Below are 12,501 nucleotides of genomic sequence, written 5' to 3' on the forward strand. Positions count from 1 at the left end.
TCTAAACTTTACACATCGATTATCTTTAAAATTAATTGCTTTGCTACTCGTATGTGGAAAAAATACATCCCTTCCATTTTTTGGTACAGGATTCAGACTGTGACTCGCAGAATTCATTAAAATGAGAACGCCGTTTCGACCTGCTTATATCCTTGGCCCCGCGCCAAAGACTGTGGTCTTTCCCGGACAAAGTAGGGAAAAGTACGGCATTGTAAAAGCTACGAGATTGCGAATATGGTATTCGGTTTTTTTTCCCGTAGAAATTGTGCGACTAGTATCGAAATTAAATTCACCTACTCATAAAAAATAAAACTTTGTCTTGTATTTAGATTAATGAATTAAATTATTCAATGAAATTTTTTGTAATAATGATTGGTTAAAACAATAATACGATTGCTGCTTTTTTTTATTCTAATTAACAAACAGGCCAAGCGCTGACACACTAAATCGGGCAACGCTGTATAGCTATACGTAAAATGGTGAAACGCCCATTGCTATAATTGGTCAATTGCTTTGTCTCGCATGCCTTTCAACTATGCTTAGTCATTGTAGTTTTGGGTAATGGACTTCAACCTAATTAACAACATCGACCAATCCATCATTGTTTACAATTAAAATGGTTAAATCTTCAACAAAACTTGTACGTTGTTTGATGTATTGACGTTTTTTTTTCGTCATTATAACGGAATTACTTACTGGAGTGCTTTGTCGGAAAATACAGAAATGCTGTTGCTAATAAATCGGACGGACAATAGTTGTGTAGAACCGAGCGAGTCCGGTTCGACCACTTCTAATCCGCTGCCGACCACGTCAATGTTCGACGTGCTCGTCCCGGGAAAATCTGCAACAATATAACATTTATAATAATATAACAAATAACATTACATTATATGCTAATGGCTATTGTATAAACATAAACTGACAAAACATTGTGAACAATAACGGGGAAAAAGAAGAACGCCTTTTATAAATTTTATTGTAATTTCAAATAGGTGGCATTTTGCGTAATTAAGGAAAATGGCAAGTGTGAATAAGAATGCTGTCATAATAATTTATTTTTAAATATGTAATTATTATTATTATTTAGGAAACTATGTAAACAAATTAAATTCACTAGTTTCGTGGTCCGCTTGACCAATTAATATCTTACAATTAATTAAGGTTTTCAGTTGAGATAAAAAAGTCAATGGCTCGAGCGGGATTCGAACCCACGATCTTCGGCTTGTTACGCCGCTACTCTACCACTTGAGCTTTCGTGACGTCGATCCACTTGGACCTTAACCTCCCATCTCAACTACCATCTCCCTCTCAGGGCCATTGACTTTTTCATCTCAACTGAACCTTAATTAATTGTAGGATATTATTTGGTCAAGCGTACCACGAAACTAGTGAATTTAATAAGTTTAAAATGAAGTATACCTTCACTAATGATCTCCGTGGCCATTTCATTTGTCGTCGAGAATCCAATCCGATTACACGACATTTGAAAAATGGCAAAAAGGAGGGAAAATTCAAAAAGGTATGGTTGAGACGGGAGGTTGGTGTCCGAGTGGATCGAGGTCACGATAGCTCAAGTGGTGGACCAGCGGCGTATCAAGCCGAAAATCGTGGGTTCGAATCCCACTCGAACCATTGACATTTTTATCTCAACTGAAAACCTTAATTAATTGTATATAAACAAATTATACAACCAATCTGATTTAATAACAGTAACTGAGCCAGGCTAGAGATAACAATAAAAAAATTTAACGGTAGAAAGGAACGAACAAAATATAACAAATATACATTTTAACGATTATAATATGGAAAAATACTGATAGAAATATAGAAATACCAACTAACAGAAATAATTAATTAAACAACCCTATACCAGTTGGTATCCGCCTCCTTTATTATTTAAAAATATAAAATTTGTAAAAAGTGAGAATTTTCCACCCAACAGCCTAGATAAAATGTTAATGGTATGAATTCTCGTATGCGTAATGGCCGATCATGTGATGGAGCGTATTTTATATAAATATATATTTTCTCGTCGTGTTTGCTACGTGTAATTGATGAAATATGTCGTCCTTTGAAAAATAAATGTTTGTTTACATATTTTACATAACCATATAACACTAATATGAATTTGTCAGGCGTTTAACAAATAGAAATAAAAAACGGCTTCATTATTTGTAAAATGATAAGTAAAGGAAGGACACCCGTGCAATTGCATATTTTTATTGATAACTCCGATTGGAATAAAACCAAGACACAAATTCGAAACACGGAACATTCTTTTGATATTTCACTTATTTGCATAAAATTACACGTTTTTATACTTTACTGCACAAAATTGCATTTCTTTCTAGTTTGTTTATGTTTATTATATTTTAAGCATAAAAATACAAGAAAATATGTAAAATTTTGATAGGTTAATAGGAATGAATAAACAAATTGAGGGTAAAATCTTATGCTTAGAATTTTCCATGAAATTTGTTTATATTCGACATCCGCAGATCTGCTCCATCGCTTGTGAATTTCTCAATTTTCATTTCTCAGTCTTTTTAAGGCTTGGGAAAGTCACGAAAAAAATAAGATTGTTAAGTGGCATATACCTAAAGTTCCAAGGCGTTGGCTACAACTAAAAATGAGAACGCCGTTTCGACCTGATTATAACCTTGGCCCCGCGCCTATGACTGTAGTCTTTTCCGGACAAAATGAAGGGAAAAGAACGGCACTGTAAAAGCTACGAGATTGCGAACATAGGATACGATTTTTTTGAGCCGAAGACCGATGGAAAAATTGTTTTTAAAGAAAAGGGGATGGGGACGTCAGTGACTGCAACGTTTATGTAATGACACGGCCAGAGCGGTGTAAGGTAACCCTAGTGGTTGATATGAGTGCTATTGCGAACCCTTAAAAAATTTTAAACGGATAACCGAGCATCGGAGATAAAAGCTCCCCTTAAATCTCCATTTTAATACACTATAAAAATTCGAAATATCTCACTAATTTTGAAACGTTTCTTGTATCTAAATGGCCCCATCAACTTCTGGTATGCTTAAAAAATGACTTCTATTTTGAAAAATGAAAAAAATTAAACGATTGCTATTCAAGCAACTAAACTCTCAAACCAATTAACACAGTGAATTTAAAAAAATGTATAAGGCATAAATCTATATTCCATTTAAATTAAAGATCTAATCATTTTTCCAAGACGTTTTTATTGATCCATACATATTTAGTGGTCATTACATATTAAGTGTATTAAATATTTTAAGAATTAGATTAAAAGTATAATTAATTATATTTCATGAGCATAATTTAATAAAATTGAGGTACGTATCTCTGAAGTAGGATATTTCTTCTAAGGTACCTGTAGCAATGACCTTAATTCAAATATCTTTTACGTAAAATAACTATACTGATTACTGAATTGTATAAGTTCAAATCTGCTCACGCAAGTACATACATACATCCGCGTACATTGTTAAGCATATCACTTCTAGCAGTCCAGCGGCAATTCCAGCTTGCTAAATTTACAATAAATTATTGGCTGGTCTCGAGCATCATCCTCAAAGGGGTCCGACCTCGGTTTTGTCAATCCAGCCGCCGAGGTTGGGCACCGGGGGCTGTCAACAGTTAGGTCTTTTTAGCACCCGACGCAACCAGTTCCTAAATCCGTTCTCACTATCACTCACTCTTAAATACATTTTGTACTGTTTACCTACCATTCATTCAGTTAGGGTGGTGGAGTACTTGATATTCCTCCTTCACCCTCCAGACATACTATTATAACTAATCTAATTAAGGGTCAATGGGTTGCTCAATCGCCATCGGCTTTCTCACACAATAAATATATAAAACAACCCTGTCGCCTTAAAAACTCGGAACAGTCGGCCCAGAAAATCGTTGCCGTGTTCACGCACAATTATTCTGTAGGGATACAGTGTTACGCGCACTTTATAACGAGCCAAGGGATTGCACCCTTCAATTGGGTGCGACATATCAAGCAAACATTTTCTGCATGCAGTACACATACTCTGGCATTGTCACAAAAGTTAGTGTCTGTGTGTCAACCTCACATGGCCTATTCTTAATCTGTTGTGAATGAACATTCATGAACAGTTAGGTCCACCGATGGTGCTCTTCGTACGCAAGATACGACCCACCGATGCTGAGTTTCTTTGTTTTATCAAATTTTTAGCGTCAGCAGGCAGAACTGCGATGGTTAAGTCCGGAGGTCGGAAGGGCCCGGCATTAGTCGCATCCTCCGCCATTTCGTTACCCTCCAGACAACAACCTCCTTTTCGTAGGATAAAATAGTTATAGTACTATTATATTAGTAAGTTGGTAAATGGGTGAAAAAAAAACGATAATTATTTTATTATGTAAATAAAATTTTTACTATATTAAATGGGACTTTTTACCTTTATTCCAATTTTTTATTGCACAAAAATTCGGTTTTTACTAAAAAGTAAATTTGCCTAACAATATTTCATTGCATAAAATAATTTTTGTTTTCTTGACGTATGATTTTTAAACCAACTATCTTTGATATTTAAGTAATTAACAAACATTATAAAAGTAACTTAAAAAATATATTAATTTTTGTCGGTTGATATTTAAATAACGTTGTCAATATAATTATCGTGAGATGCGGTCTGGTGTGACGTAGGTTTTATAAAAACATTTTCTTTATCTGCCAACGTTTCGATCTTTATTGAGATCATCATCAGGGCCTGGGATTTATAAACATTGGTTAAATTTTACAAATACATGTAGGATGTGGGAAAAAAATGAATTTATACAATGCTAGAAATTTTAGACTCAATGAAAGTATTTGTACTCACTCAAAGTGTTTGTTTTCTGTGTATAAGTGTCATAATTGTGAGTCGTGTTGAGAGTGCCAGTGAGATATTGACGTTTTATGTTTGGATTTTGAAGGAGTGGGGAAGGAAGTAGAGATATAAATCCATTTTTATACGAGAAGTCGGCTTCTTTGAGGTGAAAGGAGCCGACAATGGGAAAAAGTGGGTGATGGTTTGGCCTGATTATCCTTTCAGGATTATATAGACGGGGATAACTAGGGTAAGGAAAACCAAATTGTTGAAGAATTAGACTATGTAGAAATGTTTGATGTGTGATTGTTTTATATGTTATATGTTTTGTGTGAAGGGATGATGATGTCAATTTAACTTTTTTTCTTATTATTTAAAAGCCATTAGATTTCGTGGTCCGATTAACCAAATAACTTCTTTCAATTAATTAATCTTTATGTGAGGTATTGGTTGAGATAAAACGTCAGTGTCACGAGCGGGATTCGAACCCGCGACCTTCGGCAAAATACGCCGCTGCTCTACCACTTGAGCTATCGTGACTTCATCGTTGGTGACACTGACTTTTATCTTACATAAAGATTAATTAATTGAAATAAATTATTTAAAAGCTTTACAATCTTTTGGAATCAGGAACTAGCCAAGGACTATTTCGTCGTTTACGTACTGAGGAACTTGAATTAAATAAATGTGTTTTGATTTGAAAAGAAAAAAGTGAATGTAGCAAAAAAATATGAAATATTTTTATCTACAAAGACATGAAATGCTGTCGTCCTGTTTCGGTTGGTAGAACAAACGATGTATTAATACATATAATAATTCATCCATATCGCCAAACAGGAAATAAACCGTTGCAAGGTTGAAAAAAAGGGAAAAAGGCAAACAAAAACATAATTCATACATTACGTTTCTTTCGTTTTCGAAGAATCCGAATCTGAATGTACTAAATAAAGGGGGGCGAATAAAGGATTGTCACCACAGATATCCCCAGATCTTCTTCCTAGAATGGAAGAAAGAGATGTCGCCTCTCCTTTTTAATCACACGGCCAACTTCCGCTTTTCCATCCTACCAATTACCGGCCTGCCATCCGCGACCAGATGATGGATGTTGCCCAAATTAACCTCAGTTATAAATGACCAAAACGAAATTTTCAGAAAAAAAGACTGTTAATATTAACCCAAGGATCGTATATCAAATATGATATTAATCAAATCTTATTTTTATCCGCCAGATGCGTAACGCATAGATAAACATTGTGTCGCCTAAAATTATATATAACTATTTATTTTTAAATATATTGATATTAACTATCCAATGAAAACATAAAACTAGGCGATATGAATGTAGCCCAAACAGAGCTTTTTGCTCAAACCAATAGTAAGAAAAATTCATCTTATTTTAATATTACAATTACGAAATCCTATTAAAAATATGGCAGTTCAAGAAAGAAATACAGCTCAGCATATATATATATTATGCAGGGTGGGCGACCAAGACCCGAGGGGTTAAATGCCTGGGTAGACTTGTACCCCATTCCTAAAAGGTCCGGGACATGGTTGGCTCACGTGTCCTGCATAAACCTCTTGGACTTGTTCACAAACCCCAAGATTTTGGACCATTTTATCTCGGGGAGTGATTTGGTGATATCCTCTCCTTCAAAGATTTCAAATCTACACCTAGCATACCTATCATATTCTGCGAGGTAGAGCTTTGCCGTTTCTTCTTTTATTTCGCAGAAGCGGCAAAAGGGATCTGGTAGGATACCCATTACGAAGAGGTGTCTTCTCAGTAGGCAGTGGCCCGTCAGAATACCTATCAGCCCCATAATTCCCTTCCTTGAGATAGAGAATAGCCATTTCGATTCAGCTGGTTTGATCGCCTTAACAAACTCTTTCGATTGCCTGTGTCCAGAGGATAAATTCCACTCCCTAAGGAATTGTTTCATACCCCAGTTATTGATATTCTCTTTCGCTGTCCTCATAGAGTGGGGTAATAACGGTTGTGGCCCGACAAACGCAGTATTAGAACCTTCTTTGGCCAGGCTATCCGCCTTTTCATTGCCCTGGTGTCCTTTATGTACAGGTATCCAAATAAGGGTTACCTTGTTCTCAAACCTGAAAGAGATCTTATTGATAAGATCTATAGTTTCCTCCACCAGTCGTGAGGTTGACAAATCTTTTTGTAATGCCCTAAGACTAGCCTGACTGTTAGAAAAGATTTTAATATCTTTTCCCATAATTTTATTTTCCATCACTGTTCTACAACACACATTGATGGCCCAGATTTCCGCCTGAAAAACGGAGGTGTTATAGCCAAGAGGGGTGGAGATGTTGATTCCTAATTTTGGTATGTAAATTCCTGCACCACTCCCTCTACCTTTGATAAGTGATCCATCTGTGTAGCAGTCTATGTTACGATGGTCATCATCCAGACTATAATCATAATCACAAGGGGTGACTACCTGAAGGGGTTTTAATCTTTTTATCACTAACGTTTAATAATTGACCGTTAACCTTACTCAATAGTTGAGAGTACAACTCAGCAAACCAAAAAATTAGTGTCATCAGTCAATAACATAAACGCTGGCCCAAAACAGCTTTTGTCAATCCCACCAATGAAATAATAAATAACTTGCAGAAAGCATATTAAGTAGTTTCAGTTCCAGGTGTTACGTACCGTTAGTAGATGATTATTTAGAAATCGAAAAACATTTTCTTTATCGTGTCAACGTTTCGAACTTTATTGAGATCATCTTCAGGGCCTGGGATTTACAAACATTGTTCAACATATAATAAACAATGTTTGTAAATCCCAGGTCATGAAAATGATCTCAATAAAGATCGAAACGTTGGCACGATAAAGAAAATATTTTTCTGAAACCTACATCACACCAGATCGCATCTCACGATTTCTGAATAATAATATAAATAAGCTTCCTCCAAGATGAAGCTAAAAACTAATTGAGATTTTATGAGCTTTATAAGCTGTTGACGCAAGGAACGCTCTTCCCCTTTCATCGATACAATTAAAACAAGTAAGGACGTATTAATTAAAATGAATAAGTTATTAGAACGGGGAAAGTGGGTTCGTTACAAGGGTTCTGGCTTATCCAAGTTCTCATGGGACACGTACGATCACCTGGCACTTTTTCTTTTCTTCTCCTGCGTTCCAAAGCCTTTAATTGCCTCCTCTCACAAAAGCACAGGATTGTCCGAGATTTTGATCACTCGGCCCATTCCAACTCTCGTTTTTCTTATCTCACTCTGTCATTCCTTCTCCGAAAGTCACAAGACAAGAGTGTTTTGTATTTATTTTTATGTGGCACTTCTTATTATTTTTATGTTTTGATTCAAAATCGAAAACCGTATTTGGTTTAATAATAAAAACATCCTATCAATCGGAACAGCATGTTAGAGTATTAAATACTTGTGTGGCGTCCAGGTTGATTTAGAAAGTTATACGAGAGAAAAAAAGATAGATCGATAGTTATATAGATAGATAAATAGATAGTGATTGAGAATGAAGGAGAGAAAGAGAGGGAGAAAGAGATTTGGTTGATAGTTCACAATGATATATGTTTATTATTGAACAGCTCTCGTTTGATGCCTTGATTTTAATAAATAATGTAAATATGTTCAATAATAATAATAAAATGAGATAAGGTAAAAAAGTCTTTTTATTGACTGGCTGCTTAAAATAAATGTGTCGAATGTGCGAATAAATATAAGTTCATAGTATTTGGATTGGGCAACTTTATTTTTTGTCGAGTGTCAGAAAAATTCAGCAATTGCCTTTTTTTCATAAAATTACATTATGTAAAGATGTTTTAGGAGATTCATCAAAGTACTGCCCAAGTAAAATACTATTTGCAACACTTAAGTTTGTTGCACCTGTTGAACAATTTATTTAGGACTTGAAGAATAGTGTAAATTCAATTGTTAGAGTTCAAACTGACTATCGAACATTTTATTGAACGTGGAGCATAAAGCGCGTTGATTGAAAGAACCAAAGCCGCCCGTTTGGAATACCGAGGACGATTTCAAAAATAATTACATATATATATAATTATTTTTTAAATAATTTTTTTTTCAAATATAGTGTTAATGAGGATTCGATTCGAAAATTCGAAAGGTATGTTGAGATGGGGAGTTTGTGTCGGAGTGGATCGAGTCACGATAACTCAAGGGGTTAGTGCAGAGGCGTATTGAGCAGAAGATCGTGGGTTCGAATCCCGCTCGTGACAATAACTTTTTCATTTCTACCAATACTTTACATAAAAAGATTAATTAATTGAAAGAAGTTATTTGGTCAATCAGACCACGAAATATAATGGATTATATAATTATATACATACAAATATGTATATTATTATAAAGGTATATATNAGAGAGAGAGAGAGAGACAGAGACAGAGAGACAGAGAGACAGAGAGACAGAGAGACAGAGAGAGAGAGAGAGACAGAGACAGACAGACAGACGGAGAGAGAGAGTGATTGATTGGACATGTAAAAAACAGGTTTTTGCCCCAAAAGTCACAAGTAACTCAAAAACGGTCCAGAAATCGGGCAAAGTGGAATATGACCTATTGAAACCTTACTAAAATTGCTTATGGATTTCCATAAGGATCCGATCCAAGACGATTTCCTTGCTCCACAACTCAATTTGATGTTTTCGAAAAAAGTACAAAAATTAACATGTTCCAGAATTTTTGACTTTACTGATCAATGACTGAAGCTAGAAAAACATTTAAAAAGAGATGTTGTTCAGCGTAACATTTTCTAAAAAAATGAAACCTAGCTCAGGTCTTTGACTTAAAATGCTGCGAAAATATGCATTTTGAATTTTGGCTGCCAGTGTATATATATATATATATATATATATATATATATATATATACATTCTTGTGACAATTTCTATAAGAAGAGAAAGTCTTTGCTAATAAAGAATGTTCAGAGGATGGAGAAACAATGTCCTTAAATCTATCTTCAGATCTTCAGCAGAACAAAAATTACAAGTAGAAATGCTTAGTTAACAATAAGACTGGTCTGGTGCAAATTGAATGTAAAAAGTCAAATGGAAACCATGTGAAACGAAATGAAACGAAAAAGATTAAAGTTCTTGCAAGTCTGCAGTGCACAGTAAAATTACTGAGAACCGGAGACTGGCAATTCATGTTTTCCGATTTCAATTTCGAGCCCTCCTGGCGTGAGACGAAGAGCGTGAAATCTCTTACGCGGTGACAGTGAAAGAGTTGACACACAAAGTAATAATTAACAACAAATAATAATTAAACCATAGAATTAATTAAACCAGCGTATTATCAATGGGTACTGCTCAACTTTTGCTTTTGGTTTTGTATATTTATCCTATGTCGTCGTTAATTTACATATTGAAGGTAATCGTAATATACTGCAAATTTAAAAAAGAAAATTGAAACCCTGGATTCATATTTTTAAATGTCATATTTATACTTTATGTTCTACGACAATGCTAAAGAATTTACATACGGAAACACGGGTGGAAATGGATGAAAGTTAAGCTTTTTATGTTAAGAGAGAATTTAATGTGTGTGTAAACAAAAGAAACGTAGACAATGAACACAAATAAAATGCTGAACAATTCTATGTTTCAAAATGCGTTTTTTTATATCCAATATTTGTAGTTATGTTAAAAAAAAATTTTGAAAAACTTTGCTGAAACAAGTCACTTTAGTCTCGCCTCTAGAGAAGAGAAACTATTTATTTAAGGTTTAAAATAAAACGAAATAACCCACATGGGACACAGTTATAATCCTAGGAATTTAAAGCTATCAAACTATAAAAGGCTCGCCCTGTTTTAAGACGGGGCATAAAACAATTGTTCTAGGGCTAATGGAGTGCCTCATATCCTGGTCAGGCTATTCCGTAAATCTACTATAATATCCATTAAGCTGGTTAAATAACGTAGAAACGGGGCGGGATAGTAATTAAGTCAAATAACGTTAAATCTGAGCCCGCACCAAAACCGAGGTTATGCCGCTATCTCGGCACGACGTCTTTTCCAAGATCTATGTCGTTTCCTGAGTAATTTTGTATCTTTCATTAAACACAAGACTTGACGGTGTGAAAGCGGTTCAAAGCAAAGAAGCCATTATTTGTTTCAGAAGCTTTTGACTTCACCTGACGTTTCCGCTCAAAGGGGATTTTATCATTTTCCGTTATGTTTTCCTACGAAAGCTGAAAACATGTTGGATATAGTGAAATTCTCTTGACCTTTCAATTCCCTTCTCTTTCGGCTTCAAAGAATACGGGTTGAATCGGGCAAATCTGACATCTTCCCCAAACTGAAGAAACGCAATGCTCCGTTTAATTAACGGAGGGAATTACATTTTCAATATCATTGTACATATCACAGGAAGAGGTACTAATTAGAACCGACCCCTTCTATCGGGGTTACCTACCTCCATTGTAATTGTTCTCATAAAATAATTACAGATTTTTCTAGATTCATTAACTTTGTTCGAAGAAGTCAGATAGTTCTTATTGCACCATAGATGTAAGCACATGAACTTAATTCTCAAAAGTCAGTTATTATAGTAAAATTACCGTTTCATTGCTAAAAATTTGATTTTTCGGTCACAACGGCTTAAAAATATTAGTTATTAAGATTTTGACTTCTAATAAAAAATAAAATTTAAACAAATTACACTTTAAACAAAACCGATTTATTGGTACAAAATAGAACATAAGAAGGAACCGAAAGCTTCAAAAATTTAAACAAAATGCTAATGGAATATCTATTATTCGATACGCCTAATTTAATGAATGGTATGTAAATAGGAGCGAATGTATTTGAGAATGAACGTTAGTACGAATGGGTTTGGAACTGCTTGCGTTGGGTTCTGAATTGACCTAGCTGTTGACAGCACCTGAGACCAACCCGGCACGGATAAGACAGAGGTCTGGGAGTGATCACCGGGGTGGGCGATTCTCCAAGCATGCCGGTTTCTATTGTAAACTGCAAAAGCTAGAATTGCTGGTGGACTCCGGACTCGGCATATGTTTGTTGTAAATACTTGTGGGTATTTGAGCCAATATAAATCCAATCCAATACATCCAAAATACTCAAAATGTCCAAGTTCTTGAAGAATGTGTAGAGATTAGTGACCGTTAATCGATAGTTATTCAGATATCGTGAGATGCGGTCGGGTGTGATGTAGGTATCAGAAAAACATTTTCTTTATCGTGCCAACGTTTCGATCTTTTATTGAGATCATCTTCAGGGCCTGGGATTTACAAACAATGTTTACATTTAACAATTACATTTAGGATGTGGAAAAGTGAATTTATACAATGCAAAATATATTTTATATTCAAACAAAGTATTTCTAAAACAGCAATCTCACTGGCAGTCTCAACACGACACGCAAGGTTGGCACAATTACACAGAAGACAAACACTTTGAGTGAGTATAAATACTTTGTTTGAATATAAAATATATTTTGTATTGTATAAATTCACTTTTCCACATCCTAAATGTAATTGTTAAATCCTAAATGTAAACATTGTTTGTAAATCCCAGGCCCTGAAGATGATCTCAATAAAAGATCGAAACGTTGGCACGATAAAGAAAATGTTTTTCTGAAACCTACATCACACCCGACCGCATGTCACGATATTCTTGAAGAATGTGATCTGACAAA

At 34.9% G+C, this 12,501-nt stretch overlaps 1 protein-coding gene across 1 annotated transcript in view; it reads right to left on the reverse strand.

Moving 5' to 3' along the window:
• Positions 1-649: 649 nt before the first annotated feature.
• The window catches only part of LOC112126381, a 143,807-nt gene continuing 131,955 nt past the window's right edge, over positions 650-12,501 (reverse strand). Inside the window, exon 3 of the mRNA XM_024225373.1 lies at positions 650-841. Coding sequence (XP_024081141.1) covers positions 693-841 — 149 coding nt within the window. The 3' untranslated portion in view covers positions 650-692. The remainder of the gene's footprint in view (positions 842-12,501) is intronic.

This window comes from Cimex lectularius, unplaced genomic scaffold (assembly GCF_000648675.2).
Source record: "Cimex lectularius strain Harlan isolate CLEC.00 unplaced genomic scaffold, Clec_2.1 scaffold11, whole genome shotgun sequence".
Taxonomy (NCBI): domain Eukaryota; kingdom Metazoa; phylum Arthropoda; class Insecta; order Hemiptera; family Cimicidae; genus Cimex; species Cimex lectularius.